The sequence below is a fragment of the Lacerta agilis genome, chromosome 5, assembly GCF_009819535.1.
Source record: "Lacerta agilis isolate rLacAgi1 chromosome 5, rLacAgi1.pri, whole genome shotgun sequence".
NCBI classification, from domain to species: domain Eukaryota; kingdom Metazoa; phylum Chordata; class Lepidosauria; order Squamata; family Lacertidae; genus Lacerta; species Lacerta agilis.
Genome location: NC_046316.1, coordinates 58,017,411 through 58,033,830, shown reverse-complemented (window position 1 = coordinate 58,033,830; position 16,420 = coordinate 58,017,411). Strand labels below are relative to the sequence as shown.

Genomic DNA, 16,420 nt, shown 5'->3' with positions numbered 1-16,420 from the left:
TTATCCTGTTCTGCATCTCTTGATTTCTTCATACTAATGTCCTGTGCATGTGCTCCTTTTTGTGTATGTGGTCTTTCAACTTCAGCTGTGCAGTGTGGCTCAGATGCTCAAATGAATCTTTGGAAAGATGCCAGCTCTTATCTTCTGAGCTTTGTTGTGGCACATGCCCAGTTTATATTTTTAAAAAGGAAAATGATTATGGAAGGCACTGAAAACAAGACACTGAAAACCATTATGCCATTATATAATTCAAATTCACAGTTGAGGCTGAAATGCAGATAAAAGGCTGAGATTCAAAGTGCTACCTTAGCACCCGTGGCTTTGGGCATTCCCTGGTGAGTTCTTGATTCCCCATCCCTTTGAATTGCAAACCCACGTGCCACATCACAATAAGGTTTGGAAACTCATATGTTGTTGTTTAAAAAAACACAGCTTGCCCTGCAGCATGGAGAACTGGTGTTTGATGAAACTGTGTGGGTAGGGCAGGGACCAGCACCCTGGGCGGGCAGGCAGGCAGCATTTGAAACACCTGCTGCCCCAGCTAGGTGTGCACCAGTTGCAGGAACAACTCTATAAAGCCTGCCTGTCCTGGGGGGCGCCCCCACCCCCAGAGAGGCTGCTCCTGAAGGGGAGACACCAAAGGGGGGGTCATCTCTTTGGGGGAGGTGCTTCAAGGGGGGAATGAGGGTGCAGACCAAGTACCACCCCCCTTGTGCTAAAATTAGGGTTTTAATGGGGATGGGCTTTTAACTTGGATGGGTGTTGTTTATTTAGCAGGGTTGAGTTGTTTTAAGTTGTTCTTAAGTGTTGTATGTTAATTAGTATTTTTTTGTTTTATAAGGCTGATGAATATTCTACAGCCTTTTAAATTTGTTTGTGGGAGGGGGGTTATTGTATTGTTTTTGTTTTAACTATTTACTTGTGTTTTTACCTTGTATTTTTATCCTGTGAACCACCCTGAGATCTTGTGATGAAGGGCGGTGGTATAATAATAATAATAATAATAATAATAATAATAATAATAATAATAATAATAATAATAATAATAATGCCTCCTTTAGCATGGCTTTAGCATGGAACTAGCTGTAGTGTTCTTTCAGTCACAGTATTCAGTTTCTCTCACTCTATCTTTAAAACGATATAGTATAGTTCGAGAAGGAGCAACAGAAGGCAACTAATGCAACCAGGGAGATTGGTAATCCTCTGTTCCAGAAGGAGAGCTTTTTTTTAGTTTAGGAAGAAAATTCAGCTAAAATAGAAAACAATAAAGGCTTGTAAAATTGTAAATATTTCCCCGCAGCACTGGATTTTTAGGGGGCAGGGCAGGGCAGGGGAGGGTCATTAATGAAAGAGAACAAAAGATTCAGGACAAGCAAAGATTCATTACACAATAAAACAGTTGGCATATATTGAATTCAGTGCACAAAATCAGAAAAGTGTAAGCAAAGCTCCCTGCATTATTTAATAGCAACGGCTTTGTGTATTTGCCACAGAACTGCTTAAAGTAGAGGAGGGCTAGGTGGAATCTCAAGAGGCTGCCACAACAGACAAAGACATATGAGTCTTAAGACATTGGCAGTAAAACCTCTGATGAAGAGATGGGGCGTTGTCTGTTTTGTTGGTTTAAATATTTTCTCTTAAAAATGAAATGCCCATTGTTAGCTGTGTATGGACATGATTTTCAGCCCTCTGAATTACAAAGGGAATGAAGCCTTTTTCTGGGTTTGTGTACTCAGCAGGCTTATGGGGCAAAGGTTGAATGTAATCTGTCACTAAGGGACCAATTTGTGCAAAACAGAGAATTGCATCAGCTGTGGCACAAAGGAACAAACTATGATGCATAGAAGCATGTGAGGAGTTATGAAGATGCAGATCGGCCTTTCTTCTCCCTGTACTTGTCTATCTTGTTAGGATTCTCCAAAGCTGCCATCTCCCACTGTCTAGAAGTCCTTGTCCCCTTCTTGTTCTCAGTGCTACAACAAATATAAAGTGAATATATTTTAATATTTGCATTCAAATAATAATCCTGAATATGTATTAAAAGCACAAAAATGTAAGATGCTTCATTTTGTTATGCTATGCTTTCCTTACCTGGGATGATGCTAATCAATGGCCTCAGGTGCGTCTCTGCTTCTTAGCTTCTTCTGCCTAACAGAACTGTTGTAAAAAATACTGAGATAAGTGTTAAAAAATATGTTTAGGCTGCAATCCTATATCCACTTTCCTTGTGGTTAACTCAATTGGGCAGACATGTATAGAATTGTGCTGTTAAAAGTGTAGGGGAATAACTGGCTATAATACTGAATGTTGAACACTTAAGCAAAAAACCAGTCAGAATAAAAGTAAAGTCATGAATTTGTTTTTCAAGGCCGGAAGGAGTTTTAACTGAGCAGCCCACTTATGGCATTTTGAGAGTTATTTGATCTTGTAAAGGCGTCACCCTGCTTGCTCTGTGTTTATTTCTGCATTGATTTGCATGTTGTTCAGTTATTCCATAGCTTGCACCGCCTTTGCTTTTGATGGCTACACCTACCAACTTTATATCCCTAGGCAGTTTCCCTAGCAACTGCCACTCTTTGCAGGAAGGCTTATCATTACTTTAGGATCCAAGATGAATAAAGACATCAGAAAATAGTTGTGTGGGGTTCATTCCCTCTGGAGTACAAACAACATGCTGTTATAGGTACAGATAATTTGCTAGCACCACTGCATGGGTGAGAAGACCACTTCCTGCAGGGCAGATGTGCAAAGAATTAAGTGACTCATTAGATTAGATTCAAGCATTTAAATATGGTGCACCTGGGAGCTTTTAGAAAATCTCATGCATTGTTCCTTCATAGGAAATACATGTTAGCTTAACTGGCCCAGGTTTGTTTGTTTGTTTATTTATTATTTAAAAAGCAATACACACAAGATCAGTGTGTAAGCAAATAGCATACACCATGACTAAGAAGTGTGCATGCACACGAAAGCTCATACCAAGAACAAACTTAGTTGGTCTCTAAGGTGCTACTGGAAGGATTTTTTTGATTTTTTAAATTTTAAATTTTGTTTTGACCATGACTAAGGTTGCTGCTAGATACCCACCTTATTTATTTTGATTCTTGCTGCAACATTTCCCCTTGTCACGGTTCCATTGAATTCTCTACATCAAACACCACATATCCTTGATGCAGTCTTTTGTTTTGCCTATATATTTTGTATGCCATATTTTATCACTGTGTGGTGTGTACAGCAACATGTAATGCATCTCAGCACACAGTGGAGGAAAACAATGTTGCCGCATTTTTAACCACTAATGTATACACAATCCCAGTCTTTTCCATCTTTTGCTGTAATTTGTTGCCACCTTTCCATGCCTCCCTCTGCGTCACTTACTCTTTTGATTCCCTTCTGTAATAAAAGAACCTCCTCTTGGCAGAGTTGAGCCTCTTTTATTTGCATGGCACATCAGCTGCCTGCTAATTCTTCACTTAGCACCATCTTCTTGTTCTGAAAGGTCATTTGAATGACGCCTAAACTTATAGATTTGCTATTTTAAGGTTTGCCATTATTCTGTGTTTGTGCCGCTGTTTGCTGTCTCTTATTTTAAAATGCAATAAACAATTAAGGAACAGTGACAGAGCAAGCCAGTCTCAGTTCTTGGATTGCCATGGTAACATTCTCCACATCAGAGGAGAAGTGTGGTACAGAATTCAAAAGTATATGTTTGTTGCACTTGGATTTTAAATGACACTGAAGTGAAATCCTTGTTCTTTGGCTTGGTTAGAATCAAAAGTCTGGAAGGGTCATCAGAAGTATAGTCCAGTTGATCCAGACTCCTATAATGAGATGGTTTCATTGTACCAAACTCATTCCTATTTTGCTTTTCCTGTTCTGTTATCGAAGTCAGTTTGATTGGAGATTTCCCAAGGATTGAACATGGGACCATATGTTCTGCATATGTTCTGGGAATTGCTGCCTCCTGGCCCCACCCACTGCACCTCACTTCCGCCGTTGCTCCCTGGCTCTCACCAAATAAGGTGGGTGCTGGGGCACTCTTCCAAGTGTTGCTGCTCTCTTGGCTTCTCCACCCAGGGGCAAGGAAGACAGATGGCAACACTGTGAGCTGGAATGCCACCTCCTTGGCAGCAGAAGTGGTGTACTAAAAATTGAAAGTGTGATCACTTCAAAATTGCCCGCAATGGACAGGTTACCCCTTCTGGTTCATGGAACAGTTTGCAGGGTTAAAGTGTTATAACGATAATTTGGGATAAATTCTCAACCCATTCCATACTGAGTTTGGTACTGAGTGGTGAAACATTTGTGTGACAGCTCTGCAAAGTGGGAAGGTGAAAAGCAACTATCGCTCTCTTTAGAAGTTTGTATCCTTTGCCGAAAGTCAATCTCAAGAAGGTTTCTTTTTAAGCACTGCATTTTAAAAAAGAAAACAATACAGGAAGCCGAAGCAGTTGGTGGGGCTGAGCAGGGTAGGGCGCCCTTGTTCACATGGCATCCCAATGCAGAGATCACTGCCAGTAACTGAGAAGGGGGTGGGCAAGGTAGCAAGGAAGCTGACATGGTATGGGCACAGGGGCAGGAGTATTGGATTGACTCCACCATTGTGCCCGCACCACACCGAACTCCCTTCCACCCAGGGGTGCCAACTTGAATAAAATAGGGGAAGGGGTGGGGGTGAGCCCTGCCCTGCATAATCAATCACAAGATGTGGCCCATACACACCATTTGAATGGCAATGCCCAGCAACTTGGAAGGGGCGCCCCCCTCAAATATTTTATTGACGGGGCTGAAGTGACCTTGGCTTCCAGGAGTTGGCTCCGCTGCCTCCACCTAATCCCTCTCCCACATGTTTACCAGCAGCAACCTGCCACCTCACCCCACCCCACCAACTGATGCCAAACCTATACTGAATTCTATCCCTGGCTGAATGTAAAAGCATTGTATGACACCCCAGTGAACAAAACCTATGAATGCTTACTCCTTTCCTTTTCCATTCAGAGGTTATAGTATTTTGTTTTTGTCTTATTGATTAATAACAAAACTCAACTAAATATTAGGGTTGTATCCAACAGTGTGCACATTGGGACTTCCCTGTTGCTCTCCTCTCCCCAAGCCCAAATCTAGTTTTGAGGGATCCCCAACCCTCTAGAGCAGATTCTAAGGATGCACAGTGAGCTGCAGGGCAGAGGAGAGAAGAGGAAAGTTGCACTGAGCAAGTGGAATGGCAACATTGGATGCAACCTAATGTAGTAGTAGTAGTAGTAGTAGTAGTAGTAATGGTGCAATCCTATGTGTTCCTGCTTAGAAGCTAGTTTCATTGAGTTCAATGCACCCTAAAATGCAGACAGTCCTGGGAGAAAGTGGAATGAATTGTTGCTGGGGAGGGGCAGACCTCTTTCATGCCTTCTCTGACTCAAGGGCCATCCCTCTATAAGGAAGTGTTACATGGCTGGTTAGCTAGTTGCTGTACATATGAGTCATGATAGCTTTCTGGCTGAATAATAAGGGTGAGTGGCTCACATTAAGGACACTCTGCCACTTGCTGTTTCTGACGTGTGGGAGACTCGTCATAGCTGTGTCTGCAGCTAGCTCTAGTAATTGATGCACATAACCACTGACCTTCCCATGTTTGCTGTCAGCCATGCTTATCAATTACCGGTACCTCTGAGTCCCTTACATCAAGACTCATGGTTAATGACCCTTCTGTGGTCTTAAGAGCACTGCTTGCTATAAAGGCAAAGCTCTGCTATATACTCATTCCATGTCTCTCCACTCAGGCCAGCACTGCATTGACCGTTTTAGGCCTATTTTGTTGCTGCGTAGCATACCAGCAAAAAGAAGCACTTGGTTGCTGTAAATGGAGGCATACTGTTCCCGCAGATGGATGTACATACGCTCCTTCCTATGTATGATAGGAAGCACCACACCGAAACTGAAAGTCTAATGCACATGCAACAACAACAACAACAACAACAACATAATGATGATGATGTAGTGCCTACACTGAACAGCTGTAGAAAACAATATACAGAGTTCCTACCAAAGGCGCTGACTTGCCCCCCACATTGCGGGGGCACATTGCATGATGTGTCATGTTACACGTCACGTGACACATCCCGCCCCCAGCTGGCATGCAGGTGCTTGTGTGCTGGGCCGGAACCTGCAGTTTTCCTACCCACAGGCTTCTAATCAAAAAGATTATGCCTCAAGGTTGTGGAATAGTCTTATTTATTTCCCTAGGCATTTATGTGCATTCTAATGTATTAATGATTTTTTAAGTATGCTGCTCATGCTTTCTTTGTATTTTATTGTGCTTTTGTAGACTGCTCTTGAAACTTCTGCTGAAACCATTTAAATAAAAATAGCCCCCCTTGCAAGGTCAGGAGCTGCTTCCTTCCCTCTCTGCATTCCCCAAGGGACATGAAACCCAACTATGCTGAGTAGCATTTGGCTGCTGACTCATTTGTAGGCTGTTTATGATCATGTTCAGTGGATGAAATCACTGTCCCCCCCCCTGCAATTTACATTGTTGTTTTAAGCAGGTTTTATTGTATTTTTATGTAAGCTGCTTTATGCATTGGAAAAACACCATATTAAAAAAATCTAAATAAATACACTATATTGCAGTGGGAGCTTATGCATGTGATCTGATCCCACACCAGGAGTGTGTGTGTGTGTGAGAGAGAGAGAGAGAGAGACAGAGAAAGAGAATAAAAAAGAAGGTCAAATGGATGGAGCTGGTCCCATAGGTGTTTCCCATTGAATGGGCAGCCTAAAGACCCAGGAAGTCAGCCTTATTTCTGTAGTCATGTCATTCATGTACGTGTCCCAGTAGTGTGGCATCACATCATGCTAAAGTCTCTTTGGATGTGAAGAGCCACCTGCATTGGCTGCGTCATGATTTACATTGCTAAGACCTTTTTGGAGAAACCAAACAGATAATTAGAAATCATCCAAGAACTCATAGCAGCTGTAGATGGCTTTAATGGCCCAGCAATCAACATATCTGCCTTCTGTGGGAGGATATTGCTGAATGGAAGAATATAAGAACTTAATAGTTGAATGTATGTCTCTGTGTTGGGGGACTATATGCTTCATCCCAGCTTCTGATTTGATCCTGGAATGCCCATATTTCCACTGCCATTGCTGCTCCCACTGAGCTCAGGGAGGAGTATGGCGGCAGCTGCAAGAGTGCTCCTGTTGCCTCTCCATGGCTGCTGCTGCCGGCCTCCTCCCTTGGGCAGCTCACAGCGGCTGCTGTGATCCTTTGCATGCAAAAGATGTGCTCTCCCACTAAGCTATGGCCCTTCCTCAAATACAGGGACGTAGCAATGGAAATTGGTACCTGGGGGCAAATTTTTTTTTGTCAACCCCCCCCCCCAGGCATGGGAAGGTCAGGTGGTACCCGGTGCGGAAAATTTCTTGTCAACCCCCCCATTGATCCCCCCCCGCAAAAATGGTTTTACGTTATTTCATATTTTCTTACAAAGGAATAATAACAAGTAATAATAAAAAAAACTTTTATTTATACCCCACCCTCCACAGCCAAAGTCGGGCTCAGGGTAGCTAACATCCGATACATAACATTGGTATAAAATCAAACAATAATTAAATTACCTTCTAAAAACATCTCAAAATCAAATTAAAGTCTAATTAGATGGCTTTCCACAGGGTTAGGGTTGGGAACAGTAAGTGCTCTCTGAACTGAAATTTCAGCCTTCATGACATAGGAAAACAGCCAAGTGAACAGCTATTTTGGTGGTGGAGGGTCAAGATATTAACTGATATGCATGAACTTTCATATATAGCTACATAATCCCTAGTATAGTAAGATAAGACCTTCGGAGCAGGCATTAAAAAATAAAAATAAAATAAAATTTCAAAAAAAATATGTTCCTTGATAATTTGTTACCTCCTCCATTATGGAACCCGGGGCGGCCCACCCCCCGCCCCCCTTGCTACGCCCCTGCTCAAATACATTAGGTGTAGGATAGAAGAGACTCTAGTTTTATGCTTGAGTATTTCCCTAGCTATTTCTTAAGCCTAGTTAGTACTTGATGGCACTGCCCTGCAGCGTGTAGCTAACTAGTTCACATGTTTCAAGAGGGGCAGGACTCTGACTGATGTAGCCTGTTCTATTGGGGGATCCATCTGTGGGGTCATATGGAACACGAACTGCCTGATAGTGAGTGCAAGTGCTCCAAATCAGTGGACTGAATGGCTTTAGGAACCTGGATGCCTCAAAGCAACAATTCTTCTATTGAAACCCAGAAATGCTGGTTGACGAGTGTTCATATCATATCATGGTCTCCCCCTCTCTGTTTCTTCTTAGCTATCATTAACCCAAAGCAGCCCAAGGAGACACCAAAAAGTTTCAACTTCGACTATTCCTATTGGTCTCACACAACAGTAAGTAGGCACTAGACTACAACTGGAGATGCATTTGCTTTTGCATACTATTAAGTTGGCTTAGCATCGGGCTTGGATTTTGAAGTTATAGTGAGATGCTCCTGAATAAATATTTGTCTAAAAATAATTCAAGGCAATTATTCAGTAAGTGGTTTTGATCAAGAAATTTTTTTGAGGAGTAATCACAAGCAATTCATGGACAAATAGCGGGGAAAGTGTGACTCAGCTGCTCTCTATTTGCACAGCTGGGTTTGTGGGCCTTTTAAATTTTATCTGCCTAATATATACAGTACTCCAAAAGAAAGGGAATTGTTGAGTGCAGCATTGGAGATATTCATCAGGATAGTGCTGTTCAACATTACATCAGTTGGAGTCAAATGCCTCAGTGATTACTTTAGTTACAATATTAATATAACATCAATAGAAATAACAGTGAGTCAACTAAATATAGATCAAATATAGGATGATTATTATGCTGTACACTTTAGTGAAATTCATGCCCAAGGCCCATTTGCTGTGGAATTCTGCAGGGCAGTTTGGGTTGCCATTTTCCAAATGGCTACATAGCATTATTTATTATGTCTTCTAAGCCTCAAAAGAAATCATTTGAGAAGATCCTCCTCTGCTGGAAGGCTCTGAATTCCATCCTGAGTTCTTATTTTTGCTCCAATCATTGCTCAGAAGTAATAGCACACACACACAAAATTCTGATCAAACTGCTCCAATGTGAGGTTGTAGCAATTCTGACATGTTTTTAGAATAGTTCCTGGTTAAAAAACAAATGACCAGCATGCCACGGAAAGGGGAGAAAAGTTCTCTTCTCTTTTGATGCTTTCTCAGCATCTCTCATCTCATTCCCCATTATCTTTTTCTTAATAGCCTGAAGACATCAACTATGCTTCTCAAAAGCAAGTGTACCGGGACATTGGAGAAGAGATGCTGCAGCATGCTTTTGAAGGTTATAATGTCTGCATATTTGCCTATGGCCAGACTGGGGCTGGCAAGTCCTACACTATGATGGGCAGACAGGAGAAGGACCAACAAGGCATAATCCCCCAGGTAACTATAACAACAAGAGAATGCAGCTAGAAACTAACAAGCAGGTCCAAGAAAGGGGTGTTTGGGGTGGAATTTGAAAGTGAATAACTATAAGAAAGGTAAGGAGTGTGTGGAACAGTTAAGTTGGTGAGCAGCAATAAAGAGAGTGTGGAAGTCCATGGGCTCATTGAGAAAATGGAAAGGCGTAGTATCACCTAGTGGTAGGTGAGTTAAAGGGGACACCAATAATATCTCTGGGAGGCCATAACTGAGCTGAAGGGCAGCGCCTACTGATTCAACCCATAAAGGAACCCAGGAAACAATGAGGGAAGACAGGGAAAGAGAGAGCATGAGCGTTGGAGGGAAGATACATTTCATTATTTTGCGAAGCAGCACAAGGCTAAGGGCCCCTGTTGACACCTCTGTCCATCAGTTGGCTGAAGTAAATCATTGGCGGGGGGGGGGGGGAGAAGGAGAGCCTAGAATGAAGGAGCAAAGAAAGGGCGCTCAGGCCTACTGAGTGGACAAGCAGGGCTTACCTGCCTGCAGCCTGTACCATTAAAAGAGATTTAGCTGAAAATTTACTCAAAGCTACCAGAATTGTCTTTGTTTTAGTGGAGGGATGAACTTATATGTGGAGCTACCCTAGCTATATCCCAGCTATCCCAGTGACGTAGATTTTCTTGTTCAACAAACATCTAGATAGAAATCTAGGCAGCTGCCAGATTATTGATAGATTCTGAGTAAATAGTACTATTGCCATAGATAAATGCAGCTCTTTTTCTTTCCATCTGATGTTATGCAGCTTTGTGAGGATCTCTTCTCTCGAATCAATGACACGACGAATGACAACATGTCATACTCAGTGGAGGTAAGAACTGATACTTGGCCATAGTCTATACTTCCTTTGGGGCAAGATGGAATATAAGATGGGTTCTCTGAGCATGAATGTAAATCATATCGGCATGTGGAAACACAAAGTCATTGGATTATGAATTGACAACAACAAAAGTTACAGAAATTCCCTTTTCTACACAACTGTTAGGTGAAGCAGCCCTGTCTTCTTTTTATCTCTCCACCCTAGGGGTTCACCATGTTTACTTTTAGGTACAAATTTAGTGGGCAGCAGCTACCTTAGGGTTCACCCACACTTCTGTTCGCCCTGCTGCTTTTCCCCAGGAAAGCTCGTAGTTAAGCACTGAATTGGAACAAATGGCAGTTGCGGTTTCTGTGGATTGCCGTTTGTTCCGATTTAGTGCTAAATAGCAGGTTTTCCAGGGGAAAACAGTGGGGCAAATGCAAAACTGCTTGGATAAGCAGCAGTGTGGACAAGCCTTTAGTCAGCTTTCAGTGTTAACCTGATGATCCTGCACAGCTGTGCTCCCTCCTCCCCTTCTCAGACGAATAATATGCAACTCTGCTCACAAAGCAGCTCCCTTTTGAAAATCCGCTTCCAGTGTTTGTGTTAGCACTATATGCTGTGCATATTTCTTTTTACACATCTGTCTTCAGGGTTTGAAATGCTTGTGAAGAGAGTACTGGGTAAAAAGTGCAATCCAAAGAAAGTTTGAGCTATCAGTGGATCACAGAGCTATCAGATGTTTTAATTATTTGGAAGTATGTCCCATTGTGTTCAGTGGGCCTTACTCTCAGATAAGTGTGCACAGGATTCTGCTTAATTGTGTTTCTAAACCCCTTTGATCTGTTTGTAGATTTTCTTTGTGAGGTGTTCCCAAAAAACTTCTCCCCAACTCACTGTTTGGAAATAATATATTGTAGGCTGAGGTCAGAGGGGTTTTGTTCTGTGGCCCTCCAGGTGTTGTTGGACTACAACTTGCACTATGTGTGTATCAGGTAGTGTCCACAAGATGTGCCCTCTCCTATGCAGCTGTGCTTAAGTTCAAATAGATCCTGTTTTTCAGTGCATCATTCTCATTGTCTGCACATTGTGCCCCACAGGTGAGCTACATGGAAATATACTGTGAGCGTGTGCGTGACCTCCTGAACCCCAAGAACAAAGGAAACCTGAGGGTGAGAGAGCACCCACTCCTTGGACCATACGTCGAAGATCTCTCGAAACTAGCTGTCACATCCTATAATGACATCCAGGATCTAATGGACTCTGGAAACAAAGCCAGGTAAAAAAAGAACTGCAGGAAGGCCTACCTCATTCTCCCATGGAGTCATGAATCTAATTGTTAATCAGAGCTCTTTCCACCAGAGGTCTTTGTAGTAAGGGGGGTTATTGGGGAGCTGAGGTTGTCTAAGGGGGCAGTTGATGGTACAGGGACATGAGGACCCCCTAGCAAACCCGTGGCCCTCCAGACTACAACTGCTATAAATCTCTGACCATTGACAATGATGGTTGCAGCTGATGGGAGGTTCACAGGTTTCCCATCCCTGTTTTAAAGAATTGCTTAAGCACTTGAGCACTGTTTAGAATCTTAATTACCAGCCTGGACTCCTGCCTTGTCAGCCTTACTTCCCAATTGAATGAGGCTTTTGAGACCTTGGAGAAAAACCTCCTTATAGCATTGGATCTTTGCAAGTAGAAAGTGAAACTTGGATTCCCAACTTAAGCAGAAATAGAAATTTAATACTTCACTGTTTTTCTGGCTCAACAGGACGGTGGCTGCCACCAATATGAATGAAACCAGCAGCCGCTCACATGCCGTCTTCAACATTATCTTCACCCAGAAACGGCATGATGCAGAGACTGACATCACCACTGAGAAGGTGAGTGTAGGCAGACCAGTAAAAGTTGGTGTTCCTGCCAGCAGCACAAGAGGTTAGGGGTGGAATGGGTACAGCCTCCTGCCACCTTCCTTGTTATAACTACACGTTCATGACTCAGCCTCTGACCTCAGCTGGCTCTTTAGCTAAACAACATGACTTGATGGAATGGGGGCAATTATGAAAAAAATTGGAAAGAAATTTTAAAAAGATCTGGAAATATGGGAGAAATTAAATCTATCTCTATTAGGGAAGATATCAGTAATAAAAATGAATATATTGCCAAGGATGATGTTTCCATTCCATGGTATTCCGACATTAGGAGGAGAAAAATGTTTCAATAATTGGAGAAGAGATCTGACTAAATTTGTATGGGCAGGGAAAAACCCAAGGATAAAACATAAAATTATGATTGATAAGAATGAGAGAGGAGGATTTGGCCTCCCAGATTTAGAACTTTATCATGATGCAGTGGGTCTGACCTGGCTGAAAGAATGGATAAAATTGGATGACTCGGACGTATTGGATCTAGAGGGAATAGAAATGAGATTTGGATGGCATGCCTATTTAATTGATGAAAAAGTCGAAGTACACAAAGGATTTTTGGACCATATATTTAGGAAATCAATCTATATCAATCTATAAAATTTGGGAGAAATATAAGAAAATTTTAGAACCAAAAATTCCATGGTGGGTTTCGCCATTAGAAATTGTAGCTGTTAAAAAATTCAAAATGAGAGAAAATTGGGCAACCTATAAAACATTGCTGCAAGAAGAAAATGGAGAATTAAAACCAAAGGTCAATCTAACCCAGCAACCAGATGTTTCCAGTAACCCCACCAGCAGAGCTTGATGGCAGTAGTCCTCTGCTGCTGGCTCTGAACATGCCATGTAGCCATCATGGTTATTAGCCTTAAGGCCTATGCACCATTAATGGGTCTGGATCCTCTGGATACTGGATCCTCTGGACTGCTGCCAGAGTTGAGACAAATGTGGCCATAATGGGGAGCCCAACTGCGCAAGCATCTTGTGTTGTTATGGTTTCTTGGTTGTTTTATTGTACATTGCCTTGAGTTTTGTTATTGACAGAAAGGAAATGAATAAGTTTTAATTTTTCAAAACATTGGAAGAAACGCAGAAACAGTTCTCAGTTTAGCCTGTCTAGCCTGTCTAGTCAGCACTTGTGCGATGAGTGGAGTGAAATATTTCCTTCCGAATGAGACTCTTAAAGCTTCCAACATCTTGACTGCATGTGGCCCTTCTAGTGTCATGCCAAGCAAGAGTTGGGATGAGTCCAACACTTTCATTTGAACAAAGCATTTGCTGCTAAACTGTTGTGACTTGTTATGAAACATTATCGGGTCGTGCATTCTATTTCTTTGCTGCCTTTCTTGCATCAGACTCAAAAGTGGCATATGTCAGTACCTAGGTGGTAGATATCATAGGCAACAAGTTCCTCATCTGTTTTTCTGATTTCAGGTCAGCAAAATTAGCTTAGTGGATCTTGCAGGGAGTGAACGAGCTGATTCCACAGGAGCAAAAGGCACAAGACTGAAGGTAAGAGAAGGGACCAAATTAAACTAGAAATGGATGCATGTGTCTTTATTGTATGTAGGATTGGGTACACCAAGCCCAGACACTATGACATAAGATTATCTCTTGGAAAATACAAAAAAATCCCTGAAATGTATAAAAGTGTCCTGGTAATTATCACTATTCATGTACCAGTCCTTTTCTGCAGTCCATACTTGCTCATATTCCATTCTTTTCCATTTCAGTCATTTTGCTGCTGGTTCCTTATTGCCTAACTATTAATGGCATCCCATATTGCTGCCCTTCATTCATTCTGGTTGAGAAACAGGCAAAGCTGTCTGTCACTGCATGGGAGTGGAGTTTCACCAAATTACTATTATTATTATTATTATTATTATTATTCAGGAGGTAACTTCTCAAGGGAGTAATTCTTAATCCTGATGGTTGTGTGAAGCAGAATGTCCTCAGCGGTTGAAATTTCTTTGTGAAAAGTTTGTGCTGGGATTAGTTGCTCCAAATAAGGATTGTCTTGTTCTTACAGGAAGGAGCAAACATCAATAAATCACTCACTACACTGGGGAAGGTGATTTCTGCTCTGGCTGAGATGGTAAGGATTGATAGTTGTGAGTTTATATACAGAGTTTACATCTCTCAATACACACTCTGCAATGCTTCACTAGAATTGCACAGCCATTTGGTCCCTGGAGCAGCTATGAATCTATTATTATTATTATTATTATTATTATTATTATTATTATTATTATTATTATTATTATTATTATTATTATTTCTATACTGCCTTTCACCTGAGGATCACAGGGCAGTTTATACTATAAAAACACACAAATGCATACCATAGTAACAAACAAAAGCAATATTCTCCCCTCCACAGTTTAAAAGGCCATAGCTTGTTTAATTAGCCAAAGGCCTGAGAGAAGAGGAATTAGACTTTTTTTAAAAAAAGCTCCCATCTCCTTATGTGCTTTTTGAATTGGTGGGGGGGGGGATCTGATAATCAAAACAGGAAATTTCCAATACATTAAAGTTTCTAGAATTAAGTCTAATGTCCACAAATGTTATGTGAAAAACAAAACAAAGGCAGGACGTTTTTGTAATTGTTTCTTTAAAAATTAAAATGCCAGAGAACTATATCTGTAAAGAATAGTTATATTTGTTTGGAAACATTCTAGCAGCTCTTAATCATACAAGATGTAGTTGACTTGAGCTGAAAGGCCTGAACACTCCAGGAATGGATCTCAGCAGGAGAAAACCTTTGTATGGCTGACATATGCCCCTTATTTTGTCTACTCTAGCACCCTATCTTCCACACCACTATAATTCTATGAACCTTACCTCTGAACTGTGATGGGCAGAGCAATCCTAAGACTAGGTTGGGGAGTAGCAAGGTGGAGCAACCACTGCTTCCCAAACTCTGCTGCTTGTGCTGACTAGGTCAGAATATGTCTCTTGGGGGTAGGGGGAGTCCTTTTTTGCTACATCAGCTTGAGGCTGGCACAGCAGAGAGGCCTCAGGATTGGTTGGGATATCTTCAGGACTTTGGATCGCCTTGCCCCCAAATTTTCTGTCTCAGGGCTTTCCCACACTTTACTGATGGCCAGAGAGAACTGCTATTGGTAGTTTCCTGCCACACTGAGTACTGTACAGAGCTCTCCTCACCAGTAGAAGTTGGCAGAGGGTTCCCTGCACCTTATCCTGACCCCCTCCATTTGCACAGAACTAGGTTAGGATTGTGTTGCAAATGCTCTCCATCTGGTCATGTGGGTATTATATCTGGCTTTTGAGAAGTCAGGATGTTGGTCCCATTTTCTTATTTCAGTTAGTCCCCAAATCCCATTGTTCTTTTATTTGAACCATTTTAGTAATGCATGTTCATGCAACTCTAATCAGTATCTCTGGTTTCTTTTCAGGATTCAGGACCAAATAAGGTAAATACCTGTGCTTTGGAGGTGGTTATAGGAATGAGCTGATCTCCCTTGTTCTCTTCCATAACTAGCTTGGAGACATAGGTGCCACCTCATGCCAAAGATTGTGGGTGCCCGCAACAAAGGGCTTCAACTTTGCCCATTGGTTTTGTGGAGGCCCACATCTTCCTGTGGCTGCAGCTACAATCCTATACATCTTCCAGATGTACAGTTGTACCTCGGCTCCCGAATGCCTTGGAAGTTGAACATTCTGGCTCCTGAACGATCAAAAACTGGAAGCGAGTGTTCTAGTTTTCAAACGTTCTTTCATAGGCCAAGCGTCTGACGGGGCTTCCCATTGGCTGCAGGAGCTTCCTGCAGCCAACCAGAAGCCGAACGTTTCAGAAGTCGAACGTTTCGGAAGTCGAATGGACTTTTGGAACAGATTCTGTTCGACTTCTGAGGTACAACTGTAATGGGATTTACTTCCAAGCAAGAGAGGAAAAGTCTATGTGAGCACATCACAGATTTCACATGCTAAGTCTTTCTTAGCATTTCTATCCCCTGCTTTGTCTAACTGACACACACGTACTTGTCTTCCCTCCATGCATGGGTGTAGTCAAGGGGGGGGCAGTTGCCCCCTCATCAAGTAAAACAATAGAAATACTTAATTAACTGGCCAAACACGTCAGTTCTGCCTCCCTAACAAAAATCCTGGCTACTCCATGTAACCTTTTAAAAAGCCAATCATATTTTTTCTGGTGAGCTGCAGCTGGAGCAACTAA

At 42.0% G+C, this 16,420-nt stretch overlaps 1 protein-coding gene across 20 annotated transcripts in view; it reads left to right on the top strand.

Moving 5' to 3' along the window:
- Positions 1 to 16,420, top strand: part of KIF1A (kinesin family member 1A) — a 110,636-nt gene that overhangs the window by 23,833 nt on the left and 70,383 nt on the right. For all 20 annotated transcript variants that reach the window (XM_033150052.1, XM_033150051.1, XM_033150045.1 and 17 more), the window contains exons 3-10: positions 8,333 to 8,409; positions 9,289 to 9,468; positions 10,253 to 10,318; positions 11,407 to 11,585; positions 12,072 to 12,183; positions 13,660 to 13,737; positions 14,255 to 14,320; positions 15,642 to 15,659. In XM_033150052.1, coding sequence (XP_033005943.1) covers positions 8,333 to 8,409; positions 9,289 to 9,468; positions 10,253 to 10,318; positions 11,407 to 11,585; positions 12,072 to 12,183; positions 13,660 to 13,737; positions 14,255 to 14,320; positions 15,642 to 15,659 — 776 coding nt within the window. The remainder of the gene's footprint in view (positions 1 to 8,332; positions 8,410 to 9,288; positions 9,469 to 10,252; positions 10,319 to 11,406; positions 11,586 to 12,071; positions 12,184 to 13,659; positions 13,738 to 14,254; positions 14,321 to 15,641; positions 15,660 to 16,420) is intronic.